Source organism: Syngnathoides biaculeatus, chromosome 6 (genome assembly GCF_019802595.1).
Source record: "Syngnathoides biaculeatus isolate LvHL_M chromosome 6, ASM1980259v1, whole genome shotgun sequence".
Classification (NCBI taxonomy): Eukaryota; Metazoa; Chordata; class Actinopteri; order Syngnathiformes; family Syngnathidae; genus Syngnathoides; species Syngnathoides biaculeatus.
This window is the reverse complement of record NC_084645.1, coordinates 29474168-29493425: the sequence shown is the minus strand read 5'-3', so window position 1 is coordinate 29493425 and position 19258 is coordinate 29474168. Positions and strand designations below refer to the sequence as shown.

Here is a 19258-nt window from a genome sequence, read left to right as displayed (position 1 = left end):
TTTAAAGACTTTTGACATGAAAGGTGCAAAGCTTTGCATGAAAATGGGAAATGAAGTGAAACCGACCTGGAAAATTCCAATTGGGAAAAACCCTCAGAAGAATAAAAAAGGTGTCAATTATGCGGTACCATGTGTTATCCATGCCATTGTATCAAACACTTAAAGTAAATGCACTGCTCTTTATGTGCTGCTTAACTACAGTACTTTATAAAAGTGCCACTTTGCCCCCCCACAACCCCCCCCCCACCCTCCTGAGGGTGCAATTAAGCAGCACACACATTGCGAGAACCGCACAGGCCACCCAAACACTTTTGTTTTATGCATGTGCGCTCCAGGGTGGAAAAAGAACAAGTCCGATTCATCTTATGCGACAGATTCACGATTCACGGCTGGTTGTCTTTATTACATGCTTTGCGTACAATCGTTACTTTTAAATAAGGAAAAAAAAAGGCAAAATTAATTCCACTAGAACGTATGATCATGACAGATATTGATGGCATTCACAATTTTACATGTCGTACGAAACAAGCAACAGAAATAATTCATGCACACAAACATCAGAAAAACAGTACTGCGATGTCCATTGAAAGACGATATTCAACTGTAATATGTGGCAATGCAAATATCGTCACTGATATGAATGCAATATTACAAATTCAGGAAAAAAAAAGTAAAACGCTAAAATACACCAGTATTTGAGCAACGTTCCAACTTTGTTTCTCAAAAAGAGCAAACTATTCAGGTGTGAGATTTCTAACTTTAATTTCAAAAGATCCATTTTTTTCTGTAAAAAAATACAATGAAAATGAAATTTTCAGACATTTTACCTCCAAAACAAATCATCATTTGTAGTTGTTTTTGTTTATTTTGCCCTGAAAAAATTAATTTTTGGGGAATTGAAATTATTTTTTCTTAACTTTTACTCCCCCCCCCAAAAACAAAAATATAAGCTTCATCCGAATGCAAGTTATTTTAATGAATATTTTAGGCACGACAAGTACACGATCTGAGTTCAAATATTTTAGGGATATAGTCAATTAATTTGATTGTAACAAATGAATTTATTAATGATAGTAAAATTCCAACCTTTCTAACCTTAGGATCCAATGAAAATTGGTATACACAATAGAAATAAATAGGATATGCGACACAGGACTCGCAACAAACCTGTCCCGACGTGACCTGTGAAGCGAGACCACCTTTTCACTGTTTGTCTGATATCATCTGCAAACACCAACAAACATTAAAAAAAAAAAAAAAGTCTCTTTCATCGTGTATTTGTCCGGCGATCCAGTTGAGGAATTGTTTTGCCGCTTTAGCAAATTAGCATCAGACAAAGCTCTCCTCCATGTTGGAGCACAACAGGAAGGAGTCGACCAGCCGCGGTTTGATCAGCTGCTGGTGGTCGGCCGCCTCGATGCTGTCGGGACAGCCCGACGCCAGCCTCCTCAGAGCCGCCTGCCCGCACAGATGCCAAAAATATTAGGTACGCCCGCGCGGTACAAACGCTGGATGAAAAAGTCTGCCGGTGCAAAGATCAGAATCAGAATCCGCTTTGGTGCTACTGACTCGAGTTTTGCAGTAGTCACGTCGGGGACCTCTAAAATGCATACGTTTTAATAAAGTTACAAATTCGACATGTGTTCTGTCAATAAATCTGAGTAGTCCATCTGTGATAATTGCATCACCTGCAAATTTAAAAATGAGTCACAAAATTACTGTTTAAATCTTTTGAAAAAAATGTTTTTTTAAATATATGGGACAGTGTAGAGTGCTTTTTGATCGCTGGCAATTGAGTGTGAAGATGAGGGCAGTCCAATAGAGTTGCGGACCGTCTCGACGCCCTTCCGATAATGAGGGGTCCTCAGATAGAATGATAAGTGGATATATTCACGATGTGTGCATATTTACACATGCCACGTGTGAGCTGGTCTCTGGAAAGCAAGGCCCAGCAACTTTATTTATATAGCGTATTTTTTACACAAGGTCACTCAATGTGCTGTACATGATTAAAAATATTTAAAATCAAAGAGAAAATGACCTAATAAACATTTAAAACAAAAGTGCAATTAAAAGCATCAGAATCTATCATGCACTTAAAAACATTCACACTTGGTGCTGACGTCACTTCTGTTGCCAACTTATTCCATTTGTGTGCAACATAACAGCAAAATTCTGCTTCACCATGTTTGCTTTGGACTCTGCGCTCCACTATTTGACCCGAGTCTGTCGAGCTCAGAGCCCTTCTGGGTTTCTATTCCGTGAGCATTTCTATCAACCATTTAGTGATTTACAGGCAGGTAGCAGAATTTTAAAATCTTTTCTCAAGCTGACTGACTGGGAGTCACTATAAAGACTTTAGAACTGGAGTAATATGCTCTGACATCTTTGTTCTGTCCAGAAACTGAGCTGCAGCATTTTGAATGAGCCATAATTGTTTTTATGCTTTTTTGGGGGAGTCTCGTGAAAAGACCCTTACAATGGTCAAGTCAATTTGAAATAAAAGCATGGATGAGCGCCTCCTGGTGTGCTTGACACATGCAAGGCTTCACTCGGCATATGTTCTTCAAGTGCAGTATGGAGAAAAGAAAATGAATACACGAGAAATAAGAAAAAAAAAACGTGCTCTATTTTATTGATTAGAAATCGGAGTCAAATTCCCACACACAACTTTCCTCATTATAATGAATGTAAATATGCTTTCTATCTTGACCTTGGTTAAAACTCATTTTTGTAAGACTTTAACATTTCTTGTGCAAAATTCCAACTTGATTCTCATAATATTCCAACCTCATTCCTTTTATATTGCAACGTTGTTGTCCTTAATGTATGAGTTATTTCTCAGAAAAATAAAACTTTATTTTCAAAAAATGTAATCCTGATTTTCTCATTATGGTAATGACTTTTATCCTTGAAATATTCCTACTAACAGAAACACTTGTATGATTAAATAAATTTTACCGTCCTAATATTTGAACTTGATTCTGCAATGAATATTTCCTGCAAAATTCGGACTTTGTTCTGGTCAGGTAACAATATTCTGCTAAATTTGTGACTCAAAACAATTTTCTATCGCACACCAGAGACTATTTGTACACAATCCTACTACTTAATGCTCACTTAACGCTGCGCTATCACTAGCGCTAACGCTAGCGCCGCTCTAAAGCTAGTGCTAACACTAACACTTATGGGTCCAGTTAAAATAAAATTTACCGGTAAATATCGCTGAGGCACGCCAGCAACACAGCACCAACACGCTAACACAGCGCTAACGCTACCGCAGCACTAACAGGGCCGGTAAAAGTCACTTCCTCGGCACATTTATTCCACCGGTCTCATTCTTACATTTTCTGCTCGATTGCCCCCTTGCGGCCATTACAAAAAATGCACAAATTAACCGCATCCCCACATAAACTGCAGCGTTGAAAGCGTGTGAAAAAAATCACAGGCTGTAGGCCGGAAATTACGGTATGTGTGCCTTGCTTTAGGGCGTTTTTCAGTTGAAATATATCACATCATGAGTGAAGCATCTCACACACACGGACACACACGTACACACACGCACACACACACACCTCTACTACTTGTACTTACCAGGCAAGCTACCAAGACAGAATCGCTGTTATTCCTCTCCGTGGGGGATCGGCACAGCTCAATGAGACGAGGAACGGCTGAAGGCAGCAGAGAGAACGTTCACATCTCGTTAACAGCATCATCGGCATCAATGCTACTTTTTAATAGAAAATAGAGTAAGTCAAGGAAAATGAATGTATAGCGATTTGTAGCCCTCTTCAACTTTGGGCCAATGCTCTGCGCACGTTAGATGACAAAAAAAAAAAAAAATCAATTTAGCATTAAAAATCTGTCAAGGATACCTGTTTGCTATTGGGCTAAAATTTGTGTATAGTAACTATATTAAAAACATAGATCGTTCACACCTCACAGATGACTCTTAACAATTGTGTGAGAATATGGAAGAGACGTCGAAAGCACCAATGTGCCGACGTGGTGTGCTGAGGCTCAGGAGCAAAGCTCACTCACATAAACCAGGTAACATGAACATTTTAATTGGCTATGATTGTGCAAATATATATTTAACATTAAGTGAAATAGTCCTTCAAGTTGACAGCTGAAAGCATTCTCCAAAGGCAATAAAAATGATGAAGGAACACAGAAGCGGACAGAATGTTTGGGTTTCATTTTTGGTCCGTTGCCGATGGATAATTTAAGTTGAGCTCTACTTCCATGAAAACGAGCTCTCAAATGAGACATCGGCTGTTTTGTTTGGAAGTAAGCTTCGATTAAGTGTCCTTCTTCTGAGTTCAGGATGGTTTTGTTAGATGCAGGAGTAATATTTCACTTTTAAATTTCATACAGATCCAAAAATGTGTATATGTATATTTTGTCTTATGTGTTATTCTCACTTGAAATGTGAGTGTTGCATATTACATGGCAAAGGTAATTGAAGCCTGTTCTGGGGGGGTGCAACTGAGTACAAAATGGCTGCATTAAGACAAAATGGCCAACTTCCTTTTCAATTTTAGGAATTCACCCTGTTGGCTTTTTTTGTGACATGTTGTGATGAACACATCAGACTAATTTTGTGTCGATTCGTGAAAATGGTGTCAGAGGAAAATGTTTTCCAACTTCGTGTTGGGGCTTATTCTTTTCTCATTCTTCATCATTGAGATCTCTTTGTGTGTCCGGTTTTCAATGGCGTCTCCAGTTGATCTTGTGACGATGGCGAGGAAACTCAATCGAGGTACCTTTAAGCTGGATGGCGGCCTGGGCCACCTCGGCATCCCGGCTGAGGCGTGCCAGCGTAACGGCGGCCTTCTGCTGCACGCGCTCGCAGGCGGCGCCCTCGGAGGGACTGGAGGAGGATGGCCTCTCGCCCAGGAGCAGCAGCAGCCGCTCAACCCCTAACAGTTTTGGGGGAAAACAGGATAGTCAGACATAAACATCAAGGTCCGACACTATGTATACTAAATTGTATTTTGTCTTTAGTCAAGAAAGCACTGATGTGTTTTGGGTTTCACTTTAACACGGCTTTAAGCAGCTCTGACCATATTTGGCACAATGCTGCCATCTAGTGGATCTTGCTTGCATAACAACACCAAGGGGCAATTTAGAGTGTCCAATTATTGTTGCATGTTTTTGGGATGGGGGAGGAAACCGGAGTGCCCGGAGGAAACCCACCCAGGCACGGGGAGAACATGCAAACTCCACACAGGCGGATCAGGGATTAAACCTGGGACCTCAGAACTGTGAGGCCAACGCTTTACAAGCTGATCCACCGTGCCGCCAACCACTGAGACATTCCCAGTAAATATTAAAGCCACGCATAGACAGACAAATATTCACACATACAGACAATTTTTGAAGTCTGATGCATGCTTTTGGAAGCTGGGAGTAAAAACTAACACAAGCACAGGGTGGGAAACGTTCAAATTCCACGCGGGGAGGCTGCAGCAGAGATTTTAACTAAGACTTCAGAACTGTGTGGCAGATGTGCTAACCCCAAGTGAAGCCCAAATGAAAAATGAACGTAATTTTTTAGATGTAATTACGAGTAGATCACCTTGCTCCTGTAGGACTTCACTTGCACACTGCTCCAAGACAGATAGGTTGGCCAAGATGGTCACCACCTGAAATGAAGACATTGAAAGTCTACGCTTGCTTTCTTTATTTCGACATCCTGTACCAACGTCGACGCAGCTGCACCTGGTCCTTGGAGTAGGGCGTGTCCACCCTCTGGCGGTCCTTGCAGGCCTGCAGCAGGATGTGGATGGCGTTAAGCTGCAGCAGGATCTCGCAGGCCATGCTGTCAAAGAAAGTGATGTTGGCCAGGGCCGCCGACGCCAGCAGGAAGACCTCCCCACAGGAGGCGCTCTCGCACAAGTCTGAAGGGCAAGGAAAAAAAATCGTAGTTCAGGTCACTGATTCTCAAAGTGTGGTACCCACATGCAACCAACTAACTACATGGTACAAAAATAAATGAACAAAATGTTCAAAATGTGCATAATGTTACACTTGCTTCAACTTTTTCAAACTCCAGTACATCTGTTCAGTTGTATTTAACTTTTCAGTAAAATATATTTGCATGTAATCATTTAGAACAACACATTTACAAAAATGTCATTTATATGGACTGCATTTTATTTGAATATTTTTTCATTCTTTCTTTTTCACTTCCTTATGTTTAAGAACAGTGTCAAATCTACAAGCTGTGCGTAATAATTATTAAATACACTGTCCTCTGTCTTGTATTTTTCAGAACTAGATAGATAGATAGATAGATAGATAGATAGATAGATAGATAGATAGATAGATAGATAGATAGATAGATAGATAGATAGATAGATAGATAGATAGATAGAGATAGATAGATAGATAGATAGATAGATAGATAGATAGATAGATAGATAGATAGATAGATAGATAGATAGAGTATTTTAATGTTGGTCATGGTGGTAAGTATTTTTTCTCAAGTAGTACAGGTAAAAAAATGTAAACGTTGTGGTGGGTTGGTAAGTCGGGCTGATGACTCACTGATGAGGGCAGTGACGATGTCATGCATGCTCTCCAGGAAACTGGCCAGGTGCTGCGTGGACGTGTGATGCGGCGACGTGATCTGCGCCACCACCGCCGCCGCCTCGGCCCGCGCCGCCTCCGTGCTGCTGTCGTCTGTCAGTATGTCTGCCAGGCACAGGATGCCGTCCACCTGTGCAGGCCCAAGAATCCACAATTGAAAATTCCGCGTTTCGCCCGAAGTTAGCTGGGATAGGTGCCATCACTCCTGTGACCCTCGTGAGGATAAGCGGCTTGGATAACGAATCGATGGATGGATGGATGTTTAGTTGCAATTCCATACATTTTCCACATGGAGGTGGTGTTTTACATCAGATAATACGTGTTGAATGCTTCTTTATGCACGGCATCATTTTTTGACAGTTTTGCTCAATGTGTTTTTTAAAAAAAAACTTCAAAGGCACTGAATGCAGTGCAAAATATGTATCTCTATACTGACAATGCACAATTATTACATCCATTCAGTGACTGGAGCCTGACTTATGGGATGATCACAGTTTGATTGACAGTAACAGCCACGTACACGTAATAATGAGTGGTGGTCAGTGTCTTGTCAATCACAGTCCGCGGCGCTACTTTTGCGTCAACGTGTCACTTTGGGGACACAAATGCGTGGAGACGAGCACGCAGACCGACTCTTATCATCCATCTACACCTGCCACTCTCCTCCACTGATGAGCGTCCGTGGGCCCAGATTCACGGGACACTTCCCTATTTTAAGTCTCGTCGGACGTCAGTAACAGTGACGTGGACCCCCCCCCCCACCCCGCCGCAGACACCCACCCACCCATCAATAAAAACCCCATCCCGACCCGGCCTATCCTTTACAAGCTTCCTGGATGCACACACTCCCGGAAAGAGAATCTTCCTTGATTTTACCTCACATAACTGCATCAGCTGCATTGGAGGCACAATGATGGTGTTTTTACTATATATTTGCATTTATACATTTAAAATAGCAATCCATTAACCAGCATAGTGCCTCAGCTGGAAAGCAAGGGCCTCGTAGTTCTGAGGTCTCGGGTTCAATCCCGGACCCGCCTGTGTGGAGTTTGCATGTTCTTCCCGTGGCTGTGTGGGTTTTCTCCGGGGACTCCGGTTTCCTCCCACATCCCAAAAAAACATGCAACATTAAATGGACACTGTAAATTGCCCGTAGGTGTGATTCTGTTTGTCATAAAGTGCCCCGCGAACAGCTGGCAACCAGTTAAGGGTGTACCCAGCCTCCTGCCCGTTGACAGCTGGGATAGTCTCCGGCACGAGAAAACAAGAAAATGGATGGATTGATAGCAATGCAATGTTTTTTGAAATATGAAAGGAGATGACGAAAAATGCACAAAGTTGCTTTGCAATGCATAGTAACTTGTATATATGAGGAATTTATTTGATACAAATTAGGGAAAATCATTGGCACTCACCGATGGGTCATTTAAAAAAAAAAAAAAGAATGTAATCAATACTTCACAGTCAATTTTTGTATGAATCTATTTTTTAGTATTTAGTATTCCATTCATCCATTTTCTTGGCCGCTTATCCTCACAAGGGTCATGGGGAGTGCTGGAGCCTATCCCAGCTGTTAACGGGCAGGAGGTGGGGTACCAGCCAATCGCAGGGCACATCGAGACAAACAGCCACACTCGCAATCACACCTAGGGGCAATTTAGAGACTCCAATTAATGTTGAATGTTTTTGGGAGGTGGGGGGGAAACCGGGGTGACCGGAGGAAACCCACGCAGGCACGGGGAGAACATGCAAACTCCACACAGGCGGGTCCGGGACCTCAGAACTGTGAGGCCAACGCTTTCCAGCTGACCCACCGTGTCGCCCAGTATTTTGTATTGATTTTCATAACGTAATCACTGTTGAATGAAAATAAGTAATTATTATTAAAAGGTACATGTTATTATTCTTCAAATAACAGCTAATAAAGTATTATTAAACTATATTATTATTATTACTTTGTATGTATTTTTTTTTTATTTACTTTGTATTATTACTTCTCACTACTATCCCTGCCCCTGCTACTACTACTACTACTTCTTTCAGAGCATTAAATGAATCCCAACTGGAATGTTGTGGTTGTCTTAGACGACGTTTCACCTATCATCTGAACAAGTTTCGTCAGTTCATCCAACAAATCTGAGTTAGGACAGACAGGCTTGAGATTAGTCCAGAACAGACCAGTTGGGATCAACTCATGACCTTGACGATGAAATGACCTGAATGAATGAGAAGATTCACCGGCACTATTACTACTACTAGTACTAATAACAATAATAATAATTCCGATAACAATAATATGAATAATATTAATAATGAAAAAATCCAATGTCCGCCGGCTGACGCCAACGAGTAGACGATCTGTCAATTATCTGGTCGGCTCCCAAATTTTGTTAGCCACCATAGGCTCGGTGTTGTGATTACATAAAGCCCCATTAGGGAATGAAAGCGCGCAGCGTATCGGCTGATAAACAGCACCTGCACGCCGCCGCCGCCATGCACGGCGACAGTTGTATCTGTCGAGGCTGAGCGGACGCGGCTGACAGACCCTCCCCGAGGACGCCGCGTTCATCAGGAGCGGACTTTTGTTTTAAAAGACTTCACGGCTGAATGCTTTGCTTTTCCCCCCACTTCGTCTTGAATTTTAAATACTGGGAATTAAGGGGTGAATCGTTTACAGTTTATGTGACATTGCTTTAGTCTCCAAAGTAAAGAAAACAAGGCACGAAAAGTATTAAAGTGCCATGAGTGAGCAGTCGTGTTTTGCTCTAGAGCTCCCACTACAATTGTGAAGCATAGTTGATTTTTTTTTTTTTAAATGCAAATTAATTGTTTTAAACATACAGGCAAAGGCCAAAAACATGGTTTAATGTACCTTTGTACAGCATAAGCTAAGTCCTTGGTTAGGATGTACGAAACACGACTTGACGCACCGCTAAGTTTGTCCAAGCTAGTGCTAACACAGCAGAAGAAGTATTCTGACTGGCCCAACAATATTGTCATGTCACTTTCCAAGCCGTTTATCCTCACAAGGGTTGCGGGAAAGCTGGATCCTATCCCAGCTAGCTTCAGGGAGAAAGGCGGACGACACCCTGAAATGGCCGCCAGCCAGTCGCAGGGCAGATGTCGACACCATCACTGAGCGGGAATCGATCCTACGCTGCCCACACCAAAGGTAGCCGTGTGTAACACTACACAATCAGTGACCCCAACAGTATTATAGACTGTTAAAAAAGGTGATCCAGCGTCGCAAAAGATTATTTTCTCTTACTTAAAAGCCATTGTAGTATCAGTGTGGTTTTAAGAGGATATTGGAACATCACATTTAAGTAGTAACTATATTCAGTTTTCCATGAAGATAGGTTTGCAAATGAGGGGGCGCGTTGTTATGACAGATGGGGGGGGCCATGGGACAACCATAAACTATCATGAAAACCTTTTATTTTTATGTTACACCCAGCTGTTGTTGATGTTTTTGACGATTTTCCAAGAAATACTGTTGTCAGCCACCTAACCCCCCACACCACCTGGAAAAATTTCTAGCTCAGGTGGGCTCTGAAAATCAAAAAGTTTGGGAACCACTACACGAAGATAGGTGGGTACCTTATCCAGCTGCATGATGCCTTCTTCCACGCAACAGATGGAGGCCACGGTCCTAAGAGCGTGAGCGTAGAGGCTTTTGAAGCGATCTTGACGGCAAATCTTGAACAGCGACACCACAGCTCCTTCCTGTGAGACATTCACAGATGTATGGTTGACATTTCAAGCATATCCAGAACATTTTTAACTGATTGGGTGTTCAGGAGTCCCCTTTCTTTTGTTGTCTGTGTTTGTGTGGTCAAGGCGAGGTGAGTGATGTAATAACCTCTTTATAATGGAATTTCCAAAAACTTGGTCAACTCCGAGGTGTCATTTAAGATGAATTTGAACGCCATTTTTCTCATAGCAAATAATACATCAATCCATCCAATTTTTTAGCCGCTTATTCTCTCGAGGGTCGTGGGGAGTGCTGGAGCCAATCCCAGCTGTCAACGGGCAGGAGTCGGGGGCGCACCCTGAACTGGTTGCCAGCCATTCGCAGGGCACATAGAGACAAACAGTCACACTCACAATCACACCTATGGGCAATTTAGAGTCAGCAAACAGGGATGTGGGAGGAAAACGGGGTGCCCGGAGGAAACCCACGCGGGAACAGGGAGAACATGCAAACTCCACACAGGCGGGTCTGATTGAACCCGGAACCTCAGAACTGTGAGGCCAACGCTTTCCAGCTGAGTCATCGTGCCACCCGCAAATAATACATTATAGCTGAATATCAGCTATTTTCTGTTCACTGATAGTCACTTTTCTCTCTGCCAATCTATTTTTACCTCTGTGGCACTTCCCCCAAAAACACACAAAAATGCAAAAAACCAAAAAAAAAAAGGCATGGTTGAACCCTGAATTGAACAACATTTGAGGTGACTGACTTTGAGTGACTGGTCTCTATATCGACTGTTTATGGCGGCATAGAGTGAGAACTGATTCCAAGCAAAGTTTCCGGGTCAACTTTAACCATACAAATTTGAAAACAATCAAAATTAGAATTCTAAGTTGTTTCAAGAAGTTTATATTTATTTTATTGTATTTATTTAAATTTATTTTATCTATAGAATTTGGAATTTCAAGCAAAGCAAATCACAAAATAATCTAAAACATCTTTGCCCATTGTATTTCTCCATGGCATTACATAAACACACACACACAAACACACACAAAGAAACAGCTGAACAAACAAAGTTCGGGGGTATTTTTGCACAAATAATTTAGGACCAAGTCCAAATTTGTATTTCAATTTTAGGGTGTTAGACACTGGTTTCACTCGACCACAAATGGCCTCATCTTCACAAAATGAGCATAAAGATGAACAAGCAAAGTGCGGCTGAAGCATCTTGAATCCCCCCCAAAATCATTCATTTTCCCTCCGAACCAACAAACATTCCAGCCGTCGTCTTTGCACGACTGGGGCGGTCCAATCATCCATTCAGACAGGAAACAGCGGTCAGGTTGTAGAGGGCAGAGCGTGTTTTGGCCACTCCACCGTGTGAACAAACACATGGCTCTAATGGCCTTTTTAGGATAATGGCGGACCTTTCACCAGGTAATTCTGCCTATTTGCACACAAATGAATACCTGGAAGTGGACATTTTGCTGATACATTTTCTTTTTAGCTTCTAATCAGCTTGACAGTGTTTTCGGCTCGTGAAATAGGTAATGTTTATACAACATGGGGAGTTTCAACGTTTTGTTGTCACTAATGGGTCACTCCAAGACTTTTTGTTGACGTTGATCTGCAATGACATACCGGTCTTCAAAAAAAAAAAAAATGCTAATTTGCTCGACTTTTGTTACGTTTCCTTAGGCCTTCATTATAAACTCTCTTTAACACAATTTGGATCTCTGCTGGTTTTACTGAGTTGTAATCACAGTGCATTGTGGGATTGGGTCTGGCTCAGCTATAAAAACGTGCTGCTACGAACTTTGACCCCGCTATTTTAATTAGGGACCACCATTGAAGTATCGTGGTTGAGTCATTGAATAACTTGGAATAGAGTATACACAGTTATATACCCAATACAGAATGTTTTATAATCCATCCATTTGCCGCTTATCCTCACAAGGGGAGTGCTGGAGCCTGTCCCAGCTATCAACGGGCAAGAGGCGGGGTACACCCTGAACTGGTTGCCAGCCAATCACAGGGCACATGGAGACAAATCACACCTCGGGGCAATTTAGAGTCTTTTTTGCGATGTTGGAGGAAACCGTGGTACCCGGAGAAAAGCCACGCAGGTATGGGGAGAACATGCAAACTCCACACGGGGGGGGGCCGGGATCAAACCCGGGACCTCAGAACTGTGAAACAAACGCTTTACCAGCTGAGCTACCGTGCCGCCATGTTTTATAATAGTACTTGAAAACCTGAAAAAAATATTTGAAACAACACTATATCTAGAAAGGCTGTAAAGAAAATGGATGGCTTGCTTCTTGAGTCGGGCTGAGAAATATTCAGTCATGCGTTTAATTTGCCATTTGTTTCACCTACACGGTCGCTTTGCCGTTTTACACGTCATCGGGCAACTTTGCCGTCTTTTCTCCCGACTTCACCCTCCAACATCATCACGCGCAACGTTAGAAATGAGTCTTCGCCGCGACGCATTTGCACAAATGGAACAACGCGGCGTGTAATTCTGTAATTTACAATCCACTGCACACGAAGCACCGAATCAACACTTATTTATTTACACACAGAAACTAATGTCTTTATCGTGCATTTCCTCCTGATAGTACTTCCTGAATGGATGTCTTTCTGACTTCCTGTACACTGTCATTCAAACAGCTTAATGCAGGTGGAAAGCGTTGGCCTCACAGTTCTGAGGGCCCGGGTTCAATCCCAGCCCTCCGTGTGGAGTTTGCATGTTCTCCCCGTACCTGCGTGGGTTTCCTGCGGGTACTCTAGGTTCCTCCCACATCCCAAAAACCTGCAACATTAATTGAACACTCTAAATTGCCCCTAGTAGTGATTGTGAGTGCTGCTGTTTGTCTATGTGCCCTGCGATTGGCTGGCAACCAGTTCAGGGTGTAGCCCACCTCCTGCCCGGTGACAGCTGGAATAGGCCCTAGCACACCGCGACCTATGTGAGGATAAGGGGCTAAGAAAATGGATGGATGGAAGGATGGATGGGGCAGTTATGATTTTGAGCCCCATTACATCTGTGTATGAGCAACAAGAGTGCCGTGGCCAGGGAGCCTCACACTATTTGCCTAATACCAACAATGGTACCATGGCCAGGAAAAACAATGAGATTTTTCAAATTCATGTTTCACTACAGTTTAGTTGTATTTAACAATACATTTTCTGCTGGGAAAGGCTCCAGCACTCCCCGCGACCCTCGTGAGGATAGGCGGCAAAGAAAATGGATGGATGGATGGATTTTCATTTCATTTTCAACAGTTGTCAAACACATTTAGGTACAACTTTTACTTCACTTCCCTGCACATTAGATTTCATATTAATCTTTTTTTCCCCATTCAACCTTGATTTCACCAGGAAATTCTCACTGCGATTAAAAATAACTTTACAAGTGTCCTCATCAGCGGCAACACAAACATAAATTATGTTTGATAGGACAAGCTAAAAACATCTGCAGTTTTTCTTGATTTATTCCCCTCTATACAGTACATAATGCAGCATGACTCTCCGCATAATCTTCCAACGGCTAACGCTTTTTTACAAAACCCTTAAGTCAACTATGCTACTGTATTTTAATGTTTGCCACGGAGAGCTAAGTATTTCTTATAAGGCTTGATTAGCTAGTAAATATTCCTGAACCATGAAAGCACAACCAGGAAAAACAACGCAAAGCAAAATGGGGAAAACTAAGATGATCTAAAATAAAGTGGTTCGAATCCCAGCCCCGCCTGTGCGGAGTTTGTAAATCTAATGGCATTTAACGGGAGAAAGGGGAAAAAAAGAAGTACGCATTCTGCAGGAAATGGTAATGAGGATTAGAAGAGGTTGGACACCAGCCAGAAATTCCATATTTTGTCGTGCACTGTGTGCGTTTTTCTGTGCGTGCAGTTTTGTGTGTGTGTGCGTCAATGTCATTCCGTAGCAGCCAATCATTAGCGGCGACTGGAAGGGAGCCTCACAGCCCCCACCTTGTAAGGTGGGGCAGATTGATAGGTAGACGCGACAAAGCCACGTGATCAATGCTCTGTGCTAATGGGAACTGACAGTATTGATCTAGCAATCTTTGGATGTGTGTGCGTGTGTGCGTCTTGGAAGCGGCCAACTAACTAATGGCCCAAATGAGACTTGCTGTCTAATCTCCCTGGCCTGCGTTTGCAGTTAAACAGCCTTTTACGGTTAAAAGTCAGGGTACACACATAGATTGTTAAAGACATGGAACCTGACAATAAACTTGGCATCTATAACAAACGCTCACTTAACCATTTGTCCACCAAGACTGACCTGTCAGAGGCAAATAAATCGGTGAATTATGACATAAAAAAAACGATCATCTGATCAGCAAAAATGACAATAACGTGACCTCCCTCTCGCCAGACGTCATCTGGGACAGGCTTCAGCTCAAGCACAATAGAGCTCGCGCACCTACGTCGTAAAATCTTTTGTTGACCTCGCCATGTTGCCGGTCAAGCTAAGCATTGCTCATTGCTAAGTCGGTTGGAGACGACACGAAAATATGTCTTAAAGCACAATGCCCAGAGTCTTGTCCGATACCGTTAGAGATTTAGAAGGTCAAAATAAATGAAGATACGTGGAAAAATTAGATAAACTCGGCATAGATGACCTGTATTGAATGCCGAAATCAATGTTTTCCCCGATAAGAAATTGGACTGTTAATTCGTTTCCACTCATCTTGGACAACTGGACATACACACGGCTCTGGTGAGTAAATCGTCGAGATTTACACGGAAAACTTTGAAAGCGTATAAAAGTCTGGACGGATACAAATATTTTGTTGGTGGATCTGTTCTCATCATGAATAAATCCCACATAGTGATGGTTTTGACGGCTTGTGAACGCGGAAGCGTGTTCGGCCACAACCTAACCTTTGCTGGAATCCATCGATCCTTTCAGCTAGTATTCAATACAAATACCAATATTTAAATAAATGACCCCTGGTTTTACACAAACCGCATTCATTAACTATGATTGCGAAAAAAAGACAGAAGTGTATTGCGGCCACACCCACAGACAAACACCTCTAAAACTCTCTGCAACAGACTTTTTTTTTTATAAATACGCATTGTGCTCAAATAAATCAATTTGGCAATATAAATACTTCGTAATTTGAGATTAAGAATAATTCCTAACTGAAATGTAGTAATCGCTACACAGGCGTGTGTATTTAGTTGGGCACCAACCATCACGTTTAATTGCCAAAATCCATCAATATTTTCTGGTCTTTTCTGCTGGTATACCATAGAAAGATCTCTTTGAATATCTGTCTCGTCTGTTGTGGCAATTAACAGCACAACAAGTCTCAGGTATTGTAAATATTCTCCCCCGGTTCAATGTCTCCCACAATGTCGCAATATGGCGCCGTGAAAACGATGACGTCACGTGCACGAGCACTATAGAAAATGGACATTTTGGATAGGATCAAATTTCATGTTTATATTCCCTCTTCCGCCAGACATGGTCATACTCTCATTTGGCCAAGTTTAATTGTTTCTTAGTGGCTAGAAATCCTGAGCCAATGTCACTTTATGCTCCACACTGGACTCAGTACCTTGGCGATGATGCTGCATAGCTGCGGCCCATCCTGGGTGAGGGACAGCAGATTGCTGATTGCGCTCCCAATCGTGTGGACGTCGTCTGAAGATTCAATCTGCTTGATCAGAACCTGAAAAAAAAGTTGGAAGTTCTGACGTTGAAAATAAAGCAGTCAAATCTTTTGCCTGCAAAGCACACCAAGGTATCCGATCCAAACCTGGATTTCATTGGCTAACGCCATGTCGATCATGTTGCTGAACGAATCGCTGACATCGGTCAGGATCTCGTGAATGGCATCTCTCATGGACTTCAGGAAGAAGTCATCCTCGGTGTGAAGGCACCTGCAGGAAAATGTAATCATAAAGTAAATGGACACGCTCTGGCCAAAACGTGGGTGCGCGCAACTTTGTCTCGTCAGAATCTACTTGAAGGATAATCAATGACCTCTCCACGTAATGTAAGATCATCTTTTATAATATGAAGGGGGGAAAGTCTTCACACACTCGGGGAGACCGTTTAGGTGCTGCTGTATTGATTTATAATTAAAATGAAAGACGGGAGACAAGTAGTGGAACCGCAAGAAACATCAGCACCGTCTGCAATGCTAAATGTTAAAGGTCAAGTGTCATGAAATGGATGATTTTTAGTGTGTTATTAATGGAAAAACGGCAGCCAGTATGGACTCGTCTGTTTTTTTTTCGCCACAAAACATGATTTTGACGTAAACAGCTTTTTGTAACTCCCCCCATGAAAATCCTCTCGAGAGATTCGTTTTCGACAAGAAGCAGGACTTGACCTTGGAGGCAGTAGTGCGCTCAAGTGGACTCATTCCTTTCTATTAGTTTTACCTGCAGGAAGGTACCTCTTTGTTCCTTCCTGTTAGGAAAAATGCCGGCTCGTTGCATTGCTGGATATTGCTCGAACACTCGGAAGGATAGATTTACCCTTCATAAGTTTCCAAGAGACCCGGTTCGTGGTGAAAAATGAATTGCACGGGTGCAAAGGACGAGAGCTTCGAGGATCCCAAACGACAGGTCGGTGTGTATACAGCTACTAAAAAAAAATAACACTTTGGGACGGACCACGTACTCAGTCTCTCATAACGTAACAAAAGATCCGCGTACGTATGACAGGGTGCTAAACGTGTCGATGTGTGCCTCGGACTGCTACCGCCTTGTCTCTCCGGCAAAGGCTGCCGCGTCGGGCTGGGGCTATGAATAACGCTGCCGGTAGTGGCGCACTCAGCCGCGTGCAATGACAACGCTGTAAAGCACCCTGGCTCAGCGCTGAGAATGAGCCACCCCGGCCAACGAAGCCGGCGGCCGGCTCAGCCTTCCAGGCCTTGTGGACAAGGTCGAGCCGGCCGCTGGCCGTGTCAGCCGGGGTGGCTCATCTCCGCTGCGGAAGTGGATCGGACAGGGAGGCGGTTTGCCCGTGATCGCATATCATCTAAATATGGCTCGAAACAATAGCCCCGGTAACTTCACTCAGTTGTGAGAGGTTCTCTACTTTGAAAAGATCTGCCGTGTCAGAAGGGGCGTGTCTGCTCCCACAGTGGGGGCTACAGCGTGTTTTCAAAGACGAATGTCCAGGGTGACGTCACGGACAGGGGATGCAGCCAACATGGCGACCACTTGGATGTCGAATGAGACTTACGCAACTTTGCGCATGCGCTCTTTGCTCATATTTATTTTTTCGTATGGACATTGAAGTGAATAATGTTATATGTATTTTTCATTACAATATCTATTTCAGAATGTTTATACGGATGACACTTGACCTTTAAGGATCCATCCACACATAACTACTGCGCTTATCTTTCTGGATCCACACAACTTTGTGGACCGAACATGTCAAATTTACCCCTTTTTTTGTGATGACAAAAATGTATTTAAAAAAAACTTGTTACTGATCCCACACTGTATGACAAGAGCTACTACACTATAAGTGACTTGATGTGGTACCTCTCTGTGATGTTCGTCAGCTCCATACACTTCTCCAGGAGAGACATCTCAAACTGCAATCGAAGCAAAACCAGTCGGATGAGTGATGTGACATGGACAGTCGAGTGGTCAAAAAACAGCTTCTAGATCACCTTCTGCATATCAGGTGGCGTGCTACGCGCTGCACTGTACTCATGCACCAGGGAGCGCACGTGGCAGTTTGCCCGCACCGCCGTGCTATGGACCCTCTGCCAGCGTCCCTTCTCCAGCCGCTGGAACATCTTCCCTAGCTCAGTGCTGACCACCAGAGCTCTGCGAAGCAGCGTCTGCAGGTTGTTGCGGGCCACATGTTCCCCTGCCCCCGGCCCCGCCCCGGTGGACACAATCAGCTCAGCCTGCTGGGAATCATCGTCGACTTCAATGGGCTTGGCCTGAAGCACACACATGCACTCCACCTCTGTCATGTGGCGTAGGTCCTCCATCCAGCGCTGGACTGAGTCCACCTGCAGGCACTGCGTGCGGCTGCTGCTGGTCGGACAACCAAACTTTTAGTCGAAAGTGAGTCAACCGCTCAAATCGTTTAAAAATATCCTGGCAGACAAACGGGACTGTCAATCAGTCACGAGCTTCTCATTTCTGCACAATTGCATGGATTTCTTCTACTCCAGCTTCCTCACCCCCCAAAACATGCACATTAGCTTCAGTGAAAAACAGTTTCTTCCCACAAATACTCCACACTTCAACTCATCTGGTGTTCACGTGCCTGGTTGCGTGCCGTTGTTTTGGTGAGCAATGGAGTTCCAATTGGCCCAGCAGTTAACTCTTGTTATCCTGACGGAAGTTTACTGCTCGATGCACTGGCATCAAATGAAGACTGATGATTAATAGTATTAGTTAGTTGTGTTAATTGAGCGTTCAGCTCTCGTTTTTGTTCATGCCTACACTAAAGATTTTTTTGTATACATTTTGGCATTCATCCTTTATTTATTTTTTTTTTGCTATGCTCTGAAACTCTTCCCGTATGCCCCTTTATTGACTTTAATATCTTAATTAGATTGTCCCTCCCCTCCTAAATCGATCAGTCAACTCCCAACCTGGCCGTGCATTTGCTCACCATCAGGATCAGAATCAGAATTAGCTTTAATGGCCAAGTGTGCAAAAACACACGGGGAATTTTTCTCCAGCAGTCGGTGCTGCCCTGGTACAACATTCCTGCCTGTAGCTTCTCCTGTGGTTCTGGCCCCCTCAGATTTAAAAAAAAATATATATATATATATATATATATATATTTGTTTTTACTCTTTGATCAAATCTGCTTATGGCAAGCATCCATTGAGTGGTGCCGGGTGTCGGCGCTGACCGGCGAGTGGCTGCATCAGGCAAACATGTCAATAACTCCCTAAAGAACTGCAGCTTAAGAGGGCAATCTCGAGTTCAGGCACCA

At 43.2% G+C, this 19258-nt stretch overlaps 1 protein-coding gene across 1 annotated transcript in view; it reads right to left on the bottom strand.

Annotated features, from left to right (window-relative positions):
- Window positions 1-395: 395 nt before the first annotated feature.
- The window catches only part of LOC133502163 (protein inscuteable homolog), a 40981-nt gene continuing 22118 nt past the window's right edge, over window positions 396-19258 (bottom strand). Inside the window, exons 3-13 of the mRNA XM_061822639.1 lie at window positions 17967-18339; window positions 17836-17888; window positions 16089-16212; window positions 15888-16001; window positions 10195-10320; window positions 6553-6724; window positions 5725-5903; window positions 5582-5648; window positions 4767-4922; window positions 3595-3671; window positions 396-1458 (exon numbers count right to left, since the gene is read on the bottom strand). Coding sequence (XP_061678623.1) covers window positions 1330-1458; window positions 3595-3671; window positions 4767-4922; window positions 5582-5648; window positions 5725-5903; window positions 6553-6724; window positions 10195-10320; window positions 15888-16001; window positions 16089-16212; window positions 17836-17888; window positions 17967-18339 — 1570 coding nt within the window. The 3' untranslated portion in view covers window positions 396-1329. The remainder of the gene's footprint in view (window positions 1459-3594; window positions 3672-4766; window positions 4923-5581; window positions 5649-5724; window positions 5904-6552; window positions 6725-10194; window positions 10321-15887; window positions 16002-16088; window positions 16213-17835; window positions 17889-17966; window positions 18340-19258) is intronic.